The 23,675-nt window shown below is 42.8% G+C and overlaps 1 protein-coding gene across 2 annotated transcripts in view; it reads left to right on the top strand.

Annotated features, from left to right (window-relative positions):
* The window catches only part of LOC129822294 (seizure protein 6 homolog), a 166,290-nt gene that overhangs the window by 120,664 nt on the left and 21,951 nt on the right, over window positions 1-23,675 (top strand). For both annotated transcript variants that reach the window (XM_055880451.1, XM_055880450.1), the window contains exon 5: window positions 23,447-23,632. In XM_055880451.1, coding sequence (XP_055736426.1) covers window positions 23,447-23,632 — 186 coding nt within the window. The remainder of the gene's footprint in view (window positions 1-23,446; window positions 23,633-23,675) is intronic.

Raw genomic sequence — 23,675 nt, 5'->3', positions numbered from 1 at the left:
TGATGTGTTCAGAAAGATCTGTAATTTGATATTTTAACACCAACACATTGATGTCTATGTTAATAAAATGTTATCTCAAAGTAAGCTAAGAGTCTGATTGTCTACCAGGTGACATAAGCTGGAGATGGAGAGCGGTAACATTTTCATTTATACCCCATGACAGTTTTACGTGTATTGAGATGATTGCTCTGATATTACAATCTTTTTGCTCTGCAAGATCACCTTGTCCCGTAATGAGGTGTGGAAAATGTGATCAGACAAGCAGTGAGCAGGAGACTGATTTGTTTTAAAGATGGACGCTGGGCAATCGGAAAGTGTCTGTCATTAAATCCTGCATAATCATCTCCTCTGGCTGAGGTGGCCGGTAATGAAATCAACACTGCTTTCATAGATTATTCCTGAGGGCAGATAGATCAAACAGTGATTTTGAGGGAACTAAAGAGCAAATTGTGTTTATTATTGCGGGTGATAAAAACATTTGCTCAGTATTTATGAAGCAAACATATATAAATGAGTTCTGTATTGGTATTTTACATTTAAATCGATAATCCTAGGAGAATTGTAATGCTTGCTCTCCTGCCTTGTCTTATCTATTTGTACCTTAAATACCTCTCTCTCTCTCCCTCTCTTTCTTTCTCGTGTCAGGTATATACAATCAGTGGTGGTGTGTATTTCTCTTCATGTACAGAACCAGTCAAAAGTTTGGACACACCTACTCAGTCAAGGGTTTTTCTTTCTTTTTATTATTTTCTACATTGTAGAATAATAGTGAAGACATCAAAACTATGAAATAACACATATGGAATCATGTAGTAACCAAAAAAGTGTTAACTTCTACTTGCACACAATCCCGGATCCGGGAGCACCCCCATCAATAAAAAAGCTGACTAGCATAGCCTAGCATAGCGTCACAAGTAAATACTAGCATCTAAATATCATTAAATCACAAGTCCAAGACACCAGATGAAAGATACACATCTTGTGAATCCAGCCATCATTTCTGATTTTTAAAATGTTTTACAGGGAAGACACAATATGTATTTCTATTAGCTAACCACGATAACAAAAGGCACAACTTTTTTTCCCACCATTTTTTTCCTGCATAGGTAGCTATCACAATTTCGACCAAATAAAGATATAAATAGTCACTAACCAAGAAACTACTTCATCAGATGACAGTCTGTGTCACACCCTGGCCTTAGTTATCTGTAACGAAACTCTAGCTCTTCCTCCTCCTCGGACGAGGAGAGGAGAGAGGGATCGGAAGACCAATGTGCAGCGAGGTATGATGACATAATGATTTAATTTATTAAACAAGACGAAAAAACGAACTACACTTGATAATTAACAAAATAACAAAACGACGTAGACAGACCTGGACATGAGAACTTACATACAACGAAGAACGCACGAACAGGTAAAGACTACAAAACAAACGAACAAACGATACAGTCCCATGTGGTACCAACATACAAACACAGGAGACAACCACCCACAACAAACAATGTGAAACAACCTACCTTAATATGGCTCTCAATCAGAGGAAACGTAAACCACCTGCCTCTAATTGAGAACCATATCAGGTAACCCATTAACCAACATAGATACACATAACATAGAATGCCCACCCCAACTCACGCCCTGACCTACACACATACAAAACAACAGAAAACAGGTCAGGAACGTGACATTATCTTTGTTTGCATTATTATTTTAGTTAGGTCAGGGTGTGACATGGGGATGTATGTGTTTTGGTTGGTCTAGGGGTTTGTATGTTTAATGGGGCAGTGTCTTGTCTAGGTGTTTGTATGTCTATGGCTGCCTAGATTGGTTCTCAATTAGAGACAGCTGTGGTTTATTGTCTCTGATTGGGAGCCATATTTAAGGCAGCCATAGGCATTTGGGTTTTGTGGGTAATTGTCTGTGTCTATGTTCTATGTTGCATGTGTGCACTTAGTTCTGTTTAGCTTCACGATCGTTTGTTTTGTTCATTTTGTAAGTGTTTGTTTTTTCCTTCATTAAAACTTCTTGCCACTAGGGGGGTGCCATTTCGACATAGCACAAAATCGTACCCAATTTAAACGGCCTCGTACTCAATTCTTGCTCGTACAATATGCATATTATTCTTACTATTGGATAGAAAACACTCTCTAGTTTCTAAAACCGTTTGAATTATGTCTGTGGGTGAAACAGAATTCTTTCTGCAGCGAAATCCATGACAGGAACTGCGAAGGTCTGAAAACTAGGCTCTGCTCTCAGATCAGTTTAAAGCTCTGTATGTATCCTATGTGTCGACATGAACTGCACCCGCCTTCCCCTGGATGTCAGTAACCAATGAGAAATGCAATGGACTTTCTACGTAGTTCTCAGAGTTTATAAAAGGCCAAGGAGCGAGGGGTCCTCTCTTTTCAACGCTCGCCATTACGCAAAGCAAGACCTCAGGATGGCATTTTGAAACGCTCAGTTATCAACCTTAGATATATCTGTCTGTAATTTAATTCGTTATAGGTATTAGAAACATCATAACGAAGTTATTTTAAACCGAGTTATATCAGTTTATGGGAGTATATTGCTATTTTCGGAATTTCCTTAGTATTGAGTTTGAAGATTTGGGCATGCTGTGGCCTCATAGCTAATGTTAGCTGCTACTTCCGAAGTTGAACACAACGTTTTACAACCAAGCAACAATTATTTTGGACAAAGGACCACTTCGCCAAGATTCTGATGGAAGCTCGTCCAAAGAATAGAGCTATTTATGATGTTATTCCGTATTTATGTGGAAAAATGTAAACGTATTTGTCCGCCATTATTGCGGCACTAGTCTGGCTGTAACGCACACTGTATGTCTAGTAACGTTAATTTAAAAAATCTAACTCAGCGGTTGCATTAATAACTAATGCATCTTTCATTTGATGTCCAACCTGTATTTTTTAGTCAAGTTTACGATTATTTATTGATTAGACTAGGTGCCTTTCCAAGATGGCGCTGGCCAGAATGCATGCCCTGTTGCTACTGATCACATTGTATAACCACGGTTTGTGCTGCTAAATATGCACATTTTTGAACAAAACCTATACGGATTGTGTAATATGATGTTACAGGACTGTCATCTGAAGAATTCTGAGGTTAGTGGAAAATTATTTTATTTTGGTGGTGAATACGTTATCGCTATGTTTGGCTGGAATCAATGCTGTTGTCTGGTTGGCTATTGTGGTAAGCTAATATAACGATATATTGTGTTTTCGCTGTAAAACACTTAGAAAATCTGAAATATTGTCTTGATTCACAAGATCTGTGTCTTTCATCTGCTGCACGCTGTGTATTTTTAAGAAATGTTTTATGATGAGTAATTAGCTAATACACGATGGTCTCTGTAGTTATTCTAGTCATTTTAGTGAGAGTTGTGATGGGGGCTGCAATCGTAAACTATGATTTATACCTGAAATATGCACATTTTTCGAATAAAACCTATGCTATACAATAAATATTAACAGACTGTCATCTGATGAGGTTGTTTCTTGGTTAGTGGCTATTTATATCTTTATTTGGTCGAATTTGTGATAGCTACTGATGCAGTAAGAAAATGGTGGAGCATGAGAGTGGTGTCTTTTGCTAACGTGGTTAGCTAATAGATTTACATATTTTGTCTTCCCTGTAAAACATTTTAAAAATCAGAAATGATGGCTTTATTCACAAGATCTGTATCTTTCATTTGGTGTCTTGGACTTGTGATTTCATGGACATTTTATTATATGATATCCCTGTGGCTTTAGGCTAGGCTATGCTAGTCAGCTTTTTTGATGGGGGTGCTCCCGGATCTGGGTTTGTGAGGCGTTAGAGGTTAAAGAAGAAGTATTTTTCACGCGCTGCGCCTTGGTCCTCTCTTTCTCAAGAAGACGATTGTGACAGTCTGATAACATATTTATTGTAAAGCATATGTTTTGTTAGAAAAATGTGCATATTTCAGGTATAAATCATAGTTTTACATTGCAGCCACCATCACAACTCTCACCAAAGCAACTAGAATAACTACAGAGACCAACGTGAATTACCTAAATACTCATCATAAAACATTTATGACAAATACACAGCGTACAGCAAATGAAAGACAAAGATCTTGTGAATCCAGCCAATATTTCAGATTTTTTAAGTGTTTTACAGCGAAAACACAATATAGCATTATATTAGCTTACTACAATAGCCAACCACACAACAGCATTGATTCAAGCCAACAATAGCGATAACAAATAAACCAGCAAAAGAAATGAATTTTTTCACTAACCTTCTCAAACTTCTTCAGATGACAGTTCTATAACATCATATTACACAATACTATTTTGTTCGAAAATGTGCATATTTAGCGGCGCAAATCGTGGTTATACAATGAGAATAGTAGCCAAGCTGCCAACAAAATGTTGGGAGAAATGTTGGGAGAGGCACCTAATCTAATCAGTAACTAATCATAAACTTGACTAAAAATACAGGTTGGACAGCAAATGAAATATACATTAGTTCTCAATGCAACCGCTGTGTTAGATTTTTAAAATTAACGTTACTACGACATACAGCGTGCATTAAAGCGAGACCGCACCGAAATTAATGGCGGAATATGAGTTTTACATTTTTCAACAGAACAACGAATTAACATCATAAATAGTTCTTACTTTTTGATGAGCTCCCATCAGAATCTTGGGCAAGTTGTCCTTTGTCCAAAAGAATCGTTGCTCGGTTGTAGATTGTCGCCTTCAACTTTGGAATTAGCAGTAAATATTAGCCATGTGGCCCAGACGTGCCCAACTCACTAGAACGCAGCACAAAGAAATATCCGAAAATCGCAATATACTGATATAAACTGATATAACTCGGTTTAAAATAACAACATTATGATGTCTTTAACACCTATATCGAATAAAATCAGAGCCGGATATATCTATGGGCTATAACGGGAGCTTTCTAGAACGCCATCCTGAGGTCTGTCTTGCGTCATGGCGAACGAAGGAAAGACTGGAACCCACGTTCCCTGTCCATTTATACGGCCTCAGATCTGCCTAGCAACACCATTCCAATTCTCACTATTTGCTGACATCCAGGGGAAGGCGTATGCAGTGCATCTCGACCAAATAACGACTTGCAAATTAATAAACTGACCTCAGAACAGCCTGACTGATTTCAGATTTCTCACTTCCTCATAGGAAAATTGCTCCAACTTGAGTTCTGTTTAACTCACAGATATAATTCAAATGGTTTTAGAAACTAGAGAGTGTTTTCTATCCAATAGTAATAATAATATGCATATTGTACGAGCAAGAATTGAGTACGAGGCAGTTTAATTTGGGTACGAAATTTTTACAAAGTGAAAACAGCACCCCCTATTGAGAAAAGGTTTTAAACAAATCAAAATATATGTTATATTTGAGATTCTTCAAGGTAGCCACTGTCACGTTCCTGACCTATTTCTGTTAGTTTGTTATATGTGTTAGTTGGTCAGGACGTGAGTTTGGGTGGGCATTCTATGTTTTCTGTTTCTATGTTGGTTTTTGGGTTGCCTGGTATGGCTCTTAATTAGAGGCAGGTGTTTGGCGTTCCTCTAATTAAGAGTCATATTTAGGTAGGCGTTGTCACAGTGTTCGTTGTGGGTGATTGTCTTCCGTGTCTGTACACCACGCGGGACTGTTTACGGTTTGTTCGGTTTGTGTAGTCTATGTTTCCTATTCGTGCGTTCTTCTTGTTTTATGTGAGTTCGTCGTTTAGGTCTGTCTACACCGTTTGTTGTTTTTGTTAGTTTAGTCAAGTTCGTGTTTTCGTTAATAAAATATGTCATTTCACTACGCTGCGCCTTGGTTCCCTCAATACTCCTCCTCTTCAGATGAAGAGGAGGAGGACTGCCGTTACAGCCACCCTTTGCCTTGATAACAGCTTTGCACACGCTTGGCATTCTCTCAACCAGATTCACCAGGAATGCTTTTCAAACAGTCTTGAAGGAGTTTCCCCAAATGCTGAGCACTTATTGGCTGCTTTTTATTTATTTATTTTTATTTCACCTTTATTTAACAAGATAAGATAGTTGAGATCAAGTTCTTATTTACAACTGCGACCTGGCCAAGGTAAAGCAAAGCTTTGCGACACAAACAACAACACAGAGTTACACATAACACAATAGAAAAAAAAGTATATTTACAGTGTGTGCAAATGGCGTGAGGAGGTAAGGCAATAAATAGGCCATAGTACCGAAGTAATTACAATTGAAAACTGAACACTGGAGTGATAGATGTGCAGATGATGTGTGCAAGTAGAAATACTGGTGTGCAAAAGAGCAAAAAAGTAAATAAAAACAATATGGAGATGAGGTAGGTAGATTGGATGGGTTATTTACAGATGGGCTGTGTACGGCCGCAGCGATAGGTTAGCTGCTCAGATAGCTGATGTTTAAAGTTAGTGAAGAAGATATAAGTCTGCAACTTCAGCAATTTTTGCAATTCTTTTCAGTCATTGGCAGCAGAGAACTGGAAGGAAAGGCGGCCAAAGGAGGTGTTGGCTTTGGGGATGACCGACGAGATATACCTGCTGGAGCACGTGCTACGGGTGGGTGTTGTTATCGTGAACAGCGAGCTGAGATAAGGCAGAGCTTTACCTAGCATAGACTTATAGATGACCTGGAGCCAGTGGGTCTGGCGACGAATATGTAGCGAGGGCCAGCTGACGAGAGCGTACAGGTTGCAGTGGTGGGTGGTATATCTGGCTTTGGTGACAAAACGGATGGCACTGTGATAGACTGTATCCAGTTTGCTGAGTAGAGTGTTGGAGGCAATTTTTTAAATGACATCGCTGAAGTCGAGGATCGGTAGGATAGTCAGTTTTACAAGGGTATGTTTGGCGGAGTGAGTAAAGGAGGCTTTGTTGTGAATTAGGAAGCTGATTCTAGATTTAATTTTGGATTGGAGATGTTTAATATGAGTCTGGAAGGAGTGTTTACAGTCTAGCCAGACACCTAGGTATTTGTAGTTGTCCACACATTCTAAGTCAGAACCGGCCAGAGTAGTGATGCTAGTTGGGCGGACGGGTGCGGGCAGCGATCGGTTAAAACGCATGCATTTGGTTTTTACTAGCGTTTAAGAACAGTTGGAGGCTACGGAAGGAGTGTTGTATAGCATTGAAGGTCGTTTGGAGGTTAGTTAACACAGTGTTCAAAGAAGGGCCACGTATACAGAATGGTGCTGCCTGCGTAGAGGTTGATAAGGGAATCACCCACAGCAAGAGCGACATCGTTGATATATATAGAGAAAAGAGTCGGCCCGAGAATTGAACCCTGTGGTACCCCCATAGAGACTGCCAGAGGTCCGGACAACAGGCCCTCTGAATTGACACACTGAACTCTATCTGAGAAGTAGTTGGTGAACCAGGCGAGGCAGTCATTTGAGAAACCAAGGCTGTTGAGTCTGCCGATAAGAATACGGTGATTGACAGAGTCAAAAGCCTTGACCAGGTCGATGAAGACGGCTGCACAGTACTGTCTTTTATCGATGGCGGTTATGATATTGTTTAGTACCTTGATATCTTTTAACGTGGCTGAGGTGCACCCGTGACCAGCTCGGAAACCGGATTGCACAGCGGAGAAGGTACGGTGGGATTCGAAATGGTCAGTGATCTGTTTATTAACTTGGCTTTTGAAGACTTTAGAAAGGCAGGGCAGGTTGGATATAGGTCTGTAACAGTTTGGGTATAGAGTGTCACCCCCTTTGAAGAGGTACAGCTTTCCAATCTTTAGGGATCTTGGATGATACGAAAGAGAGGTTGAACAGACTGGTAATAGGGGTTGTAACAATGGCGGAGGATAATTTTAGAAAGAGAGGGTCCAGATTTTCTAGCCCAGCTGATTTATACAGGTCCAGGTTTTGCAGCTCTTTCAGTACATCTGTTATCTGGATTTGGGTGAAGGAAAAGCTGGGGAGGCTTGAGCAAGAAGCTGTGGGGGGTGCGGAGCTGTTGGCTTGGGTTTGGGTAGCCAGGAGGAAAGCATGGCCAGCCGTAGAGAAATGCTTGATTATCGTGGATTTATTGGTGGTGACAGTGTTTCCTAGCCTCTGTGCAGTGGGCAGCTGGGAGGAGGTGCTCTTATTCTCCATGGACTTTACAGTGTCCCAGAACGTTTTGGAGTTAGAGATGTTCCTCCTCCTCCATGTTTCATATTGGGAACCACACATGCAGAGATCATCTGTTAAACCTACTCTGCGTCTCACAAAGGCACAGTGGTTGGAACCCAAAATCTCAAATTTGGACTCATCAGACCAAAGGATAGATTTCCACCGGTCTAATGTCCATTTCTCATATTTCTTGTCTCAAGCAAGTCTCTTCCTATTATTGGTGTCCTTTTGTAGTGGTGTCTTTGCAGCAATTCGACCATGAAGGCCTGATTCACACAGTCTCCTCTTGAGGTGTGTCTGTTACTGGAACTCTGTGAAGCATTTATTTGGGCTGCAATTTCTGAGGCGGGTAACGCTAATGAACTTATCCTCTGCAGCAGAGGTAACTCTAGGTCTTCCTTTCCTGTGGCGGTCCACATGAGAGCCACTTTTGCAACTGCACTTTCAAAGTTCTTGAAATGTTTCTGATTGACTGACCATGTCTTAAAGTTATGAAAATATATTTGGATTTCTTTAACAATTGTTTGGTTACTACATGATTCCATATGTGTTATTTCATAGTTTTGATGTCTTTACTATTATTCTACAATGTAGAAAATATAAAAAATATTGAAAAACCCTTGACTGAGTAGGTGTGTCCAAACTTTTGACTGGTACTGTAGTTTGCTCTACTTCATCATACACCATTATAACTGTATGTTAGTCATCTAGTGTAGCAGGCCAGTTCTGAGAGTCTATTTCTGGTACAGTGTACTGTAGCTCTATTGGCATGGAAACACACTGATGGATATCAAAGCTTCAGCTACCATCTCCCATTTGGCCAGCAGTCATAAGAGCAGTAATTGCGAGCAGATAGATTTCAAGCAGCAGGTAATGATATGGTAATATCACCATCATCTATCAGTGGAGAGAGTCTTTATTTACCAGCTGCTCTTGGACAAAGATCAATGAAACAAGAGCAAAACAATAATCAAATGGAGGATAACAATCTCCACACAGATTTTGGATAAAGTTGTCACGTAGCTAGGAGTGGTGGGTGTGGAGTCAGGCGCAGAGAGCAGAGGTTTAGGGAAAACCGTATTTATGACGATAAGTATGGTCACGCCAAAAACAACAGGCGAAATAATGACCGACCCAAACAGGACACCAAACAGTCCGAAAAAGAACAAAACTCAACCATCCACAAACAGAAGAGAGAACAAGCCCGCACAAAAGCAGGCGGGCATAGAAGGCATAAATAGCCCTGAAACAAGCCCCAAACAAGAAACAGGTGAAACCAATACAGACATAACCAACAGAAAAAGAAAAGGGAATCGGTGGCAACTAGTAGACCGGTCACGACGACCGCCGAGCGCCGCCCGAACAGGAAGAGGAGCCACCTTCGGCGGAGGTCGTGACAAAAGTTGATCAGTGATCAAGACCTTGTTTCAACACCTCCCCTTGGCAGGTGTTTAGTAACAACGAAACTTACCAAAACACTTGTTTCCTTTCCTTGTCTTCTTTTCTTTATAACCATTATCTCAGAGTATTGGGGCATCGTCATCATTATCATCAAGTGCTTTGCCAGGTGGTTAGTAGAAGTTAGACACCTAAGAGAGTTAGAGAGATGAAGATGGAGGAGAGTGAGAATGAGAGACAGAAATAGGTAGAGGGACTGTGTGCGTGAGCGAGTGCCATGCGTGTATACACAAGTTAGAGTAGAGGGCAGTCGACAGAAACATGTCCTTCCCCAGGCTCCCCTCACCTTGGTGACGTCTCACTACTGACAGCCACATCTGTCTGTGTCGTTCCCTCGTCTCAGAGCTCCACAGGCTGCCCCCTGGTGTACCACTCCAGCTCCATATCACTCTCTGTCTCTCACACACTTGTTTATCAGCCCCTCCATCGCTTCCCCACTGAGACAGTACCTCTGATGGTGCAGAGACTGGGCCAGATCAGGGCCAACCCAAGAACCATCCACACACATACTACATATGCAGTGCATTCGGAAAATATTCAGAGCCCTTGACTTTTTTCCCCTCATCAATCTACACACAATATCCCATAATGACAAAGAAAAAAACGTTTTTAGAATTGTTTGAAAATGTATTAAAAATAAAATCTGAAACATCACTTTTACTCAGTACTTTGTTGAAGCACCTTTGGCAGTGATTACAGCCTCAAGTCTTCTTGGGTATGACGCTACAAGCTTGGCACACCTGTATTTGGGGAGTTTCTCCCATTCTTCTCTGCAGATGCTCTCAAGCTCTGTCAGGTTGGATGGGGAGCGTCGCTGCACAGCTGTTTTCAGGTCTCTCCAGAGATGTTCGATTGGGTTCAAGTTCAGGCTCTGGCTCTGGCTGGGCTACTCAAGGACATTCAGAGACTTGTCCTGAAGCCACGCCTGTGTTGTCTTGGCTGTGTGCTTAGGGTTGTTGTCCTGTTGGAAGGTGAACCTTCGTCCCAGTCTGAGGTCCTGAGTGCTCTGGAGCAGGTTTTCGTTAAAGATCTCTCTGTACTTTGCTCCGTTCATCTTTTCCTCGATTCTGACTAATCTCCCAGTCATTACCTCTGAAAAATCTCCCCACAGCATGATGCTGCCACCACCATGCTTCACCCTAGGGATGGTGCCAGGTTTCCTCCAGACGTGACACTTGACATTCAGGCAAAAGAGTTCAATCTTGGTTTCATCAGACCAGATAGTCCTTTAGGTGCCTTTTGGCAAGTTCCAAGCAGGCTGTCATGTGTCTTTTACTGAGGAGTGTCTTCCGTCTGGCCACTTTGGTGGAGTGCTGCAGAGATGGTTGTCCTTTTGAAAGGCTCTCCCATCTCCACAGAGAAACTCTGGAGCGCTGAACCGAGTGACCGATCAGTTTCTTGATCATCTCCCCGACCAAGGCCCTTCTCCCCCGATAGCTCAGTTTGGCTGGGCAGCCAGCTCTAGGAAGAATCTTGGCGTTTCCAAACTTCTTCCATTTAAGAATGATGGAGGCCACTGTGTTCTTGGGGACCTTCAATGCTTTTTTGGTACCCTTCCCCAGATCTTTGCCTCAACACAATCCTGTCTCGGGGCTCTACGGACAATTCCTTCAACCTCATGGGTTGTTTTTTTGCTCTGACATGCACTCTCAACTGTGGGACCTTGTATAGACAGGTGTGTGCTTTCCAAATCATGTCTAATCAATTGCCACTGTTGGACTCCAATCAAGTTGTAGAAACATCACAAGGATGATCAATGGAAACAGGATGCACCAAAGCTCAATTTCGAGTCTCATAGCAAAGGGACTAAATTCTTATGTAAATAAGGTATTTCTGTTTTTTATTTTTAATACATTTTCTAAAATGTCTAAACCTGTTTTCACTTGGTCATTATGGGGTATTGTGTGTAAGTTGATGAGGGAAAAAAAATATTTCATCAATTTTAGAATAAGGCTGTAACGTAAGAAAATGTGGAAAAGGGGAAGGTATCTGAATACTTTCTGAATGCTCTGTACAGTGTATGGATTTAGCACTAAATAACACGCATCTCCTTTTCTGATTGAAAATGAATGTGACTGTAGCCCAGACAGATCAGATCAGTATTACCAGTATAGCTTGTGTGATTTAATGTGGAAAACAATATTTGTTTCACCCGTCTCTCTCCCCTACACCACATTCCCCAGTGTTCCTCAGTCTCCTGTCAAATGCTGCTGTTAGTCTGCCTGCATGGCATTAGGTCTCTGCTGCCTCTCCTTTCAACAAATACATCTAAATGATTCCACAGATGAAATATGGAGAAGGGCGGAGTGCTTGCCCAAATGGTCAATAGTGACTTAACTCAGCTTAGAAATGTATGCCCAATTTCAGCGATACAGCGGTTATAGTTTTGGCACGCCCTCTAAGACAACACGGTTTTCATAAATACTGTAATATGTTTGAACCCACTATCTCTGCTAACAGATCAATGTAAAAAAAAAACACTGTAATTCAGAACAAACCGTGAAGCTTCCAACAATTGACAAGATGCTCACAGCAATCTTCCATAGAAAATGTGGGTCCTGAGACAAAACCAGTTGAGAACCTCTCTAGAAGATTAAAGGTTAAAAATTGACCCTTTTCAATAAGTACAAGGCCTTCAAGTCCAGACTCCATTGCTGTTGAACCCTGAATAGCAGTGTCGATGCAGAACCATAATGATTGTGTTGATGATTACTTGTTGTGGAGTAGGGAATCCATTGTAGTGTATATGATTAGAACTGTAAAGTATTGTATGAACAGGAGAGCATTTTAGATTGACATGAGTCAGTAGCAGACGTAGTAGTGTGGCTGATGTGTGAGTGGTGACAGAGAGAGCAGTGGGATTGAATTGGAGTGTATCTCTGTCATACTCCTTTGTCCCTTGTGGCCGTCTTCAGACACACTTCACATCACAGCCACCAGGCGTGCAGTACGTTAGACAAGCGTCCCCCGACACCCTGTCAGACAAACACGTCTGAAATGCTGCCACTGGACGACGCAAGATTAAGACCCACTGACCCTCAACACTACTCCTCATCCTCCTCCTCCTCTTCTGATATTTATACTCTTGTCTAGTCAGCCTCCTCCTCTCCCTCTCTCCCTCCCTCTCCCTCTCTCCCTTTCCCTCCCTCTCTCTCTTTCCCTCCCTCTCTCTCTCTTTCTCTCTACTTTTACACTGTCTGGTAACCTACCAGTCTGGTTGATAATCATTCTCTTGTAGAAAGAACCCCATGTTTCATTTAATCATTTTTTAATGAAAACCAGTAAAGTGGTGGCAAATTGATTTCAAACTTCCACTGATATAATGATCTTTTTAAAATTCACTTTGTCCTCGCCCAGTTAACAGTGATCCATCTCCTTATTATTCAACTATTGTTGAGAAGTAATTACAGCCAGAGGATTTAATTTGAACTTAATTGTAGAACAGGATAGATTCTTACTAAATTCAGTTACCAACACATTAGTATTTAATAAGAAGGGAAATAGCATGGAATGCAATGGTAGCAAACATAATTAAGTATTCTAAAGAGCAGGTCAAGCATAAACAAGGCAAGGACTGATAAGAACCAAACCCTGCTTAACAGCAATAAACTGGGCTTGTCTGTGAATAAACAGCAGTGTAATAATGAATGAACTACCGTTAGGATTATTAAAGTAATTTTGTTTTGTAAGGTAAAGGTAAAAAAATGCACCAAATTCCAAAGCACCATCAAACTGCTAACTCTATAGCTCTAATGTGTAAGGTACCTATAAAATATAACAAACAAAAAGCAAGAGTCACAGAGAAAAGTTAATGGGAATGTTTGTCATTGCAGTTCCCTATCAGGGTTGATTAACAGGCCATGTGCGTCCTGATCCTGGTCTATATATTTCCACAGCAGAGCAGAAGGGTAAGACATTAACATGTCCGCCACACATTATTATGCTTAGCATAATCACCACCCCACTCAGAGAGGTAGCATGACCGATTCTCCTCTACTGCCTTTCATGTGTTTGCATCCTAATGATTCTGTCCCCACAGATTAGTCTGTGATGATGGGATGTTTTAAGTCTATTAGTGGTAGTGAACCATCCAGGCCACCTCAGAATAACTCAAACCAATGGCTAATCATCCAGCTTATCTTAAAATAAACCAAATTTAGGGCTAATTTGGTTACATTTTCTGTGTAAGACTTTGGTAGATGCCCAGTGAGCATGGAACAAACCTCAATCAAACCCCACATTTCACAGAACCACACCATCCATGTGTCCAGTCAGTCCATATTTCAGTCATTCCAAGTGAACCTCCTGAAGTTTTGCTGTACTTGGGCCTTTCCCTCTCTCTCTTCGGGCCTTTTCTTTATAGACCCCACATCACAATCTCATTAGCATTAGCATTAGCAAAGCCATATAAAAACTGAGGACCATGGGTTTTTAACTGCAATGGCAACCAATAGTCTATTCACTTTTAATGAAGTTATTATATTTGCTGGCAGTTAGCTCCAATAGCAGCTCCATGGTGCTCTGCTGTAGTGAGACATTTCATGGATTCATATTATTACAACATTCGCCCATTACTGAGAGAGCATCACAGCATGCTGTAAATTTAATGAAGTAAGAGCTTTTTATTGCCTTTGTGCTTTAGGCACCTGAGGTTTGAGTGGGAATAAGAGGTGTGTGGGTTGCTACTGTAGTATTTCCATGGGAACGAGGGAGACTTGTTTGTCTATGAAGTCTCTATTTCTTTGTTTTCATGTCTGAATGACAAACCAGGCTACAACGTAACACGGAACCAAAACCGGCTGCGCGTGTGCGCCATCATGCGCCATCGTGCGCCATCGTGCATAAATGTATTTTGTCCTCCCACATCAAACGCGATCACAACACGCAGGTTAAAATATCAAAACAAACTCTGAACCAATTATATTAATTTGGGGACACGTCAAAAAGCATTTAACATTTATGGAAATTTAGCTAGCTAGCTTGCACTTGCTAGTTAATTTGTCTTATTTAGCTAGCTTGCTGTTGCTAGCTAATTTGTCCTGGGAATTAAACATTGAGTTGTTATTTTACCTGAAATGCACAAGGTCCTCTACTCCGCCAATTAATCCACACATAAAGCGGTCAACCGAATCGTTTTTAGTCAGCTCGCCTCCTTCCAGGCTTTTTCTTCTCTTGACTTTATATTGCGATTGGCAACTTTCATAAATTAGATGCATTACCGGCACTGACCTCGATCGTCTTTCAGTCACCCAAGTGGGTATAACCAATGAGGAGATGGCACGTGGGTACCTGCTTCTATAAACCAATGAGGAGATGGGAGAGGCAGGACTTGCAGCGTGATCTACGTCAGAAATAGAACTGACTTCTATTTTAGCCCTTGGCAACGCAGACGCTCATTGGCGCATGCGTGCAGTGTGGGTGCAATAATTGAATAACATGTATGTCTAAATGTATTTTGCAACACTTGTGCACGCGACGCGAGCGGTGTAGTCAGCCTGTTAAACGTAAGAGTATGAAGCTATGAAATCTAAAAAAAAAAGATTTCTGTTGGTGCCTAAAACTTTCTGTCTGCTCTTTAACATGATTTTAAGTGTACATAAATTGTCACGATCGTGTTGACATGAATGAGAGGACCAAGGCGCAACATGATATGAATACATCTTCTTTAATTTATAACGATGAAGATGAACACGAAACACTTAAACCACACTAACAAAAACAACAAACGATCGTGAAACTTCAAACGCAAGTGCACACACAAACTACTTACGTCGACATATACATATACAATGACCCACAAACAGCTAAAGCCTATGGCAGCCTTAAATATGGCTCCCAATTAGAGACAACAGAAATCAGCTGTCTCTAATTGAGAACCCATTCCGGCCACCATAGACTTTCCTAGAAAACTACACACCCATAGACACAGCTAGATACATACACGCAACACAAAACCATAAACTACAACCAACACCCCCTCTACCATATAATACCCCAAAATACACACATACCCCATGTCACACCCTGACCTAACTAAAATAATAAATAAAACAAATAATACTAAGGCCAGGGCGTGACATAAATATGGTACACTATTTCCCAAAATGGGAATATGGCATAGAAATGCATGCCATTTGCCAGGTAAATTAAATGTCATTCTCGCAGGTGTTTTCTCCTTTCCATGATGGGCAGAAGGACACCCCTTCCACACCACCACATCATTCATACCCCTTAGGTGCCTTCAGACATACAGTCACAGGTCTGAAAGGTCATTTTATCCTTCCTTTGCTTTCTCTGCTCCGTGGGGTTAATGTGAGGCAGCGTTTAATCCAATCTAAACACTGAAACAGATTTCCCATATGCCCCTGTCTTCTCTCCTCAGTGACCCTGTCACACATGGTTATTCTCAATGAGGCCTGATGAGCCTGGCTGCAAATGAATCCCCTCTGTGTTTCATAATTAATGCCCGTGGATGGTGTGGAGGAGGATGCATCTTCCATTAGGTCATGTAAAATACAGGAGTTTTAATAGACTATTAGTCCCTGTTAGTGAGTTAGCGCTTCAGCATTATAAAATGTTCTTATATTTATACTTGAACTTTGTCGTAAGATCATTCCCGACAGTGTGCTTATTTTGGATTCATAAAAGATACTGAGCATAAAAAACCTTGCTTACGCAGGTTCTAAGAGGCCCATTTGTAACTTACACAGCTGTGATCTATAAATCTAAAATTAACTTAAAATTGACGGCACCTAAACGTGCCTTACAATCAGCGATTTCCCCTTATAGAATGCTAGCACAAATGAGGGATTAGTCAGGAATAACCATGGACTAAAAGAGAAAAGCTAACTTTTTGGAAGACGAGATCACTTGTGGCAGGATGCGGCTGAATGATGGCTGTGATATTCCCGACCTGTCACTCATTCCCTCTGGGATGTCCCAGTAGCGAGGAATCCCAGAGTGGACAGTACTTGGACATATACGGGTATGGCATGATTACAGCGTGTCTTCCTTTTTAGATTAGGGGCTAAATCTGCTCACAAATCTAACAGAACATTTATTGGGAGACAATAGCGACTTATAAACAATGAATCATCATTTCAAGAAAGTCTCTGAAAACTCTCTCCCTTCTACAAGCACGGTTTCAATGTCTTCCAATAACGCCAGAACAGCCATGGTTACTTTTTTCTAATTTGACACACTATTTATAGAACATCACATCCTGTTTTACATTCAAAACACTTTGCGTCTTGCAATTCATTCCTCACACCTTTAATTGATCATTCCTAACTGCAATACCCCTACATAACCAGCAGGAAAATCACGTCAAGTCTAGACTTTGCATAGAGATAAGATTATTTCCACGTCAAAGTAAGGTTTTATAAATAACTACTTATATGTGGTTTTCTGCGTAAGTCATACTTAAGATAAAAAATGATCGTACGTCCGTTTTAAAAATGAGGCCCCAGGCCTCTTTCTGATTGCAGGCAGAGCGAAATGGATAGGGGACTGTGGTGACCTCTGTGATGGCAAACTGCCACCCATTCTGCATTTCTTCTGTGCTACGAAACGAGAGTGTGTTTGGAATCAGTAATAAGACTGGGTGCTTAGCAGCATCTTCAATGTTTGGTTTGGTAGGGTGAACACGGATTGTGAACATGTTTAAGTTCTGGCAGAGCAGGTACCTGAGGAGGAAAAACTAGCCTGAGAATTCTGCTAACACTTCATTACAACTAGGTTGTGAGAAGGTTGGTAATGTCTTTACCTAGTCACTAGCTTACTAATTCACTGGCCTTGTAGTTAGAGTGTCCGCCCTGGCACTGGAAGGTTGTGAGTTCTAAACCTGGCTGAGTCATACCAAAGACTGTAAAATAATGGGACCTGATGCATCTTGACTTTGGCACTCAGCATTAAGGAGATACTATTGATTGGGGGTAAGGCCCTGTGATAGACTAGCATCCTGTACATCATGCCGCCTCACACTACAGAAACAGGAGCTAGGTGCCTGCACTATTAGCTGTTCTGGCTTGTACAAGCCGAGGGCCTGGGACTATAAGGTTCTATTTGCATTTTTTTTAATAAAAATTGAGTTAATAACATATCCTTGTTCTGTTCAAAGTATAGTATATAGTACTCTAAATAACCCAATTCATGTTGTTAAGTTCAAAAGAATACAAGATAAACATTTCTGACACCATTCAAACCAATGAGAGTTCAGAACTTTAAATCCAATTATGTCCGAATCATATTTTTGCAGATAGAACCTTATAGTCCAAAGCTCTCGTAGTGACAAAGTTTTACAGACAACACTGTAAAGTCACAATTTTGGTAAAAACGTGGTGACGTTTTTTGGCTATCTTTGGTTCCTCTGTCCCTGTGTGGTGTCGTAAATGTGGACTGAGCTCTACAGCCCGGTATGCACTCTATCATATCTCTCCGGGGGGAGTTGAGGGCCTCTCAGAATATAAACATGGCCATTGAATCTGCTAGTGCTACTTAGCCGCCAGCTAATCTCCCAAGCCAGTTGTTCCAACGGCATCGTTACCAGTCTGAACCCATCTCATTTTATGGCCTCTATAACACAGTAGGAGGAGAAGGCTGTGTAGACAGTGGAGAGGAGGAGGCTGTGTAGACAGTGGAGAGAAGGAGGCAGGCTGCCAGTGTGATTTAGTACCTGGAGTATCAGCTCAACGTAAGGCCAGCCTCCAGTGCACCCTCTTTATTAGTCTAATTGAAACAGAAACGGCGGGGTGATAATGCTATAACAACACCCCCATGCCTTCGCCCCTGAGCCAGAACCCGCTGCGCTGATACGCCCGCCGCAGCCTGCAATAAACCATAAATAAAATGGAGAGCAGAGGGGACTGGGCCATGCTCATTGGCTCCGAGGAGCACTTTAACTTTCAAATTGCATGCACCAGTAAGATTAGACAGCAGTCAGCAGCAGGCCTCTTCTCTATCTCTGCATGGCCCACTCTTTCTGGCCTTTTCTCGCAATTGGTTTTTAAGTGAGGGAAGACCCAGCCAGTAAGGCCCAAGACGATAGACCTGGACCCATGTTTTATACTCAGAGGAGCTCCTGTGAAACGCAGTGTGACTTAAACCAAATGGTCTGAACTGTACAGTATGTGTCATCATCTCCTCTATGGATACCCTGTTACAGGCTTCATCTAATCTTTGGATACCTTGTTACAGGCAACATCTCCTCTATGGGTACCCTGTTACAGGCTTCATCTCCTATATGGATACCATGTTACAGGAGTCATCTCCGCTATGGGTACCCTGTTACAGGCAACATCCCCTCTATGGGTACCCTGTTACAGGCTTCCTCTCCTATATGGATACCATGTTACAGGAGTCATCTCCTCTATGGGTACCCTGTTACAGTCATCACCTCCTCTATGGGTACCCTGTTACAGGCAACATCACCTCTATGGGTACCCTGTTACAGGCATCACCTCCTCTATGGGTACCCTGTTACAGTCATCACCTCCTCTATGGGTACCCTGTTACAGGCAACATCACCTCTATGGGTTCCCTGTTACAGTCATCACCTCCTCTATGGGTAACCTGTTACAGGCATCACCTCTTCTATGGGTACCCTGCTACAGGCATCACATCCTCTATGGTACCGTTACAGGCATCAGCTCCTCTATGGGTACCCTGTTACAGGCATCACCTCCTCTATGGGTACCCTGTTACAGTCATCCCATCCTCTATGGGTACCCTGTTACAGTCATCACCTCCTCTATGGTACCCTGTTACAGTCATCACCTCCTCTATGGGTACCCTGTTACAGACATCCCCTCCTCTATGGGTACCCTGTTACAGTCATCACCTCCTCTATGGGTACTCTGTTACAGGCATCATCTCCTCTATGGGTACCCTGTTACAGGCATCACCTCCTCTATGGGGACTCTATTACAAGCATCATCTCCTCTATGGGTACCCTGTTACAGGCATCATCTCCTCTATGGGTACCCTGTTACAGGCATCACCTCCTCTGTGGGTACCCTGTTACAGGAGTCATCTCCTCTATAGGTATCCTGTTACCGGCAACATCTCCTCTATGGGTACCCTGTTACAGTCATCATCTCCTCTATGGGTACCCTGTTACAGGAGTCATCTCCGCTATGGGTACCTTGTTACAGGCAACATCTCCTCTATGGGTACCCTATTACAGGCATCATCTCCTCTATGGGTACCCTATTACAGGCATCATCTCCTCTATGGGTGCCCTGTTACAGGCATCATCTCCTCTATGGGTACCCTGTTACAGGAGTCATCTCCTCTATGGGTACCCTGTTACAGGCATCATCTGCTCTATGGGTACCCTATTACAGGAGTCATCTCCTCTATGGGTACCCTGTTACAGGCATCATCTCCTCTATGCAAACCCTGTTACAGGCAACATCTCCTCTATGGGTACCCTGTTACAGGAGTCATCTCCTCTATGGGTACCCTGTTACAGGCATCACCTCCTCTATGGGTACCCTGTTACAGGAGTCATTTCCTCTATGGGTACCCTGTTACAGGCATCACCTCCTCTATGGGTACCCTGTTACAGGAGTCATCTCCTCTATGGGTACCCTGTTACAGGCATCACCTCCTCTATGGGTACCCTGTTACAGGAGTCATTTCCTCTATGGGTACCCTGTTACAGGCATCACCTCCTCTATGCATACCCTGTTACAGGCAACATCTCCTCTATGGGTACCCTGTTACAGGCATCATCTCCTCTATGGGTGCCATGTTACAGGCTTCATCTCCTATATGGGTACCCTGTTACAGGAGTTATCTCCTCTATGGGTACCCTGTTACGGGCATCACCTCCTCTGTGGGTACCCTGTTACAGGAGTCATCTCCTCTATGGGTACCCTGTTACAGGCTTCATCTCCTCTATGGGTGCCATGTTACAGGCATCATCTTCTCTATGGGTGCCCTGTTACAGGAGTCATCTCCGCTATGGGTACCTTGTTACAGGCAACATCTCCTCTATGGGTACTCTGTTACAGGCATCATCTCCTCTATGGGTGCCCTGTTACAGGCATCATCTCCTCTATGGGTACCCTGTTACAGGAGTCATCTCCTCTATGGGTACCCTGTTACAGGCATCATCTCCTCTATGGGTACCCTGTTACAGGAGTCATCTCCTCTATGGGTACCCTGTTACAGACATCATCTCCTCTATGGGTACCCTGTAACAGGCATCATCTCCTCTATGGGTACCCTGTTACAGGCATCATCTCCTCTATGGGTGCCATGTTACAGGCATCATCTTCTCTATGGGTGCCCTGTTACAGGAGTCATCTCCGCTATGGGTACCTTGTTACAGGCAACATCTCCTCTATGGGTACCCTGTTACAGGCATCATCTCCTCTATGGGTGCCCTGTTACAGGCATCATCTCCTCTATGGGTACCCTGTTACAGGAGTCATCTCCTCTATGGGTACCCTGTTACAGGCATCATCTCCTCTATGGGTACCCTGTTACAGGAGTCATCTCCTCTATGGGTACCCTGTTACAGACATCATCTCCTCTATGGGTACCCTGTAACAGGCATCATCTCCTCTATGGGTACCCTGTTACAGGCATCATCTCCTCTATGGGTGCCATGTTACAGGCATCATCTTCTCTATGGGTGCCCTGTTACAGGAGTCATCTCCGCTATGGGTACCTTGTTACAGGCAACATCTCCTCTATGGGTACCCTGTTACAGGCATCATCTCCTCTATGGGTGCCCTGTTACAGGCATCATCTCCTCTATGGGTACCCTGTTACAGGAGTCATCTCCTCTATGGATACCCTGTTACAGGCATCATCTCCTCTATGGGTACCCTGTTACAGGAGTCATCTCCTCTATGGGTACCCTGTTACAGACATCATCTCCTCTATGGGTACCCTGTAACAGGCATCATCTCCTCTATGGGTACCCTGTTACAGGCATCATCTCCTCTATGGGTACCCTGTTACAGGAGTCATCTCCTCTATGCATACCCTGTTACAGGCAACATCTACTCTATGGGTACCCTGTTACAGGAGTCATCTCCTCTATGACAGGTAGCCCAGCGGTTTAGAGCGTTGTGCCAGAAACCGAAAGGTTGCTGGTTCTAATCCCAGGGCCGACCAGGTGAAAAGCATCTGTCAATGTGCCCTTGAGCAAGGCAGTTAACCCTAATTGCTCCTGGAAGTCGCTCTAGAGAAGATCATCTGCTAAATTACAAAAATGTACCTTGTTATTGGCTTATTAGTGTCACCTGCTAAAGCCACTAGCTATATCAACATCTCTCCACTTAGTGAAAACACTTATCTCCTGGTTGTTGGGTGACACACAATAGACACACAATGGACACAGAAACATGTCAGACAGAGAGAAATTTCCCTAGAGAAATCCTGTACCCAGCTCACCACAACACCACAGGGTTTTAATTTCTAGGAGGAAATATTTGGGGTTGGACAACAACATAAGAGTTGGTTAAGTTAAAAACTACCCCGCTTTGGTTAAAATAAGAAAATAATTTAATATTGTATTTTGAGACAGGAAAAAGAGACATCAAAATAACAATTCTGCAGTTGCAAGGCTATTTATCTTTGAGAAAAGACCATAATAACGCTGCTGTGATGACACTTTCATCTTGCATTTAAAACTGAAGTTCACGGAGTAGATGAGAGCCTGGTAAGCCTTGATATTTACTGCTGAGACTGACGCTCATAACACCTAGCTGGGTGAATGATGATAGAAGATGGTTTCGGAAGTCATCACTGGTGACTAGATAAATACTAGTCTGAATACTGCTCTAATAGGAAACACAGTCAGATGCCTGCTGGTTCTCTTATCTCTATGTGTGCTTGAGGAATCACAGAGCGAAACAAACATCTTCCTGAGTGTGTGTGTGTGTGGTTGACAGGGCTGAGCCAGGTCAATGGATATGATTTATCACCCTATTTAAGCCCTGTACATCAGTGAAAGCTGGTGGCATGAGCCTGTCCTCTTCTAGCTCCTCCGACCAGCCTCCACTGCTGTAATATTTTCTCTACTGAGGAGAGGCAACGTCTCCTTGAGACAGAATCAATGGTGGAGTGCTGCACTGCCTTCCAACAGGCTAACAATGAAGCTGCAACAATTACAGTCAGACACACACACATATCTCTGTAAATAGCTGGGGATGAGGGGAAAAACACTAACAGTTGTTTGTTAAAGATCCACTGTGGGTCATTCTTGGTATACAGACAGGACAGTACTCCTGGTCCCTATTACATGTTCACAGATTGAAAAAAAAAAAAAAAAAAAAAAAAGTACTGTTATTGATCGAGGTCCCTCAGTGGATATTCAGCCAAGCAACGCATTCTGTTGAGCATGATAAAGCATTAGGAAGCCATACTGTATGTGTGTGTAGTGTGTCATGAATGTACCTGTATGGAGAGGCAGAGAGGAGGGCAGAAAGACCTGTTTTATGGCCTCCATTAGGCATATGACCAGACCAATCCATCATGCTGAGACACTAAGGTTATGCTCTGGAATAACACAGGTCCTATAGACATGTACTGTACTCTGGTAGGATAGGGTCTATGACCTGTCAGTGTTCATCCTCACATCTCTCTCTCTATATACTTTAGGTTTGGTTCCCCTCCCTCTAAAAGTCTTTATGATGAACAAGAAAGTGTTTTCTGTACTTACACTTTTATTTTGAGTCAGCGTGGATGCTGTTAGTCGCAGTTTGTGTCCAACTCTCATTCGCTCTCTCTCATCCTCCCTCTCCCCACTCCCTGTCTCTCTCTCTTCTCCTCCCCTCCCTCACTCTCTCTCTTCTCCACCCTCTCCCCCCTCCCTCTCTCTCGTCCCACAGCCTTTGTGTTGAGCTGTACCTTTCCCCAGCGGCCGGCCTGTGGGGATGTGTCTGTGAGCAGCCTCCACTCTGGGGGAGAAGCCTACTTCTACTGTCTGACTGGGTACCATCTGCAGGGAACCAACACACTGACCTGCCTCAACGCCAGCACCCCCTACTGGAGCGGCACGGAGCCGCAGTGCCACGGTGAGGGCTGGGGGCAGCTAGCTACACACCGCTCACCCCCAAA

Source organism: Salvelinus fontinalis, chromosome 24 (assembly GCF_029448725.1).
Source record: "Salvelinus fontinalis isolate EN_2023a chromosome 24, ASM2944872v1, whole genome shotgun sequence".
Classification (NCBI taxonomy): domain Eukaryota; kingdom Metazoa; phylum Chordata; class Actinopteri; order Salmoniformes; family Salmonidae; genus Salvelinus; species Salvelinus fontinalis.
Note: the sequence above shows the minus strand (reverse complement) of the source record. Positions and strands in the feature narration are given on the sequence as shown.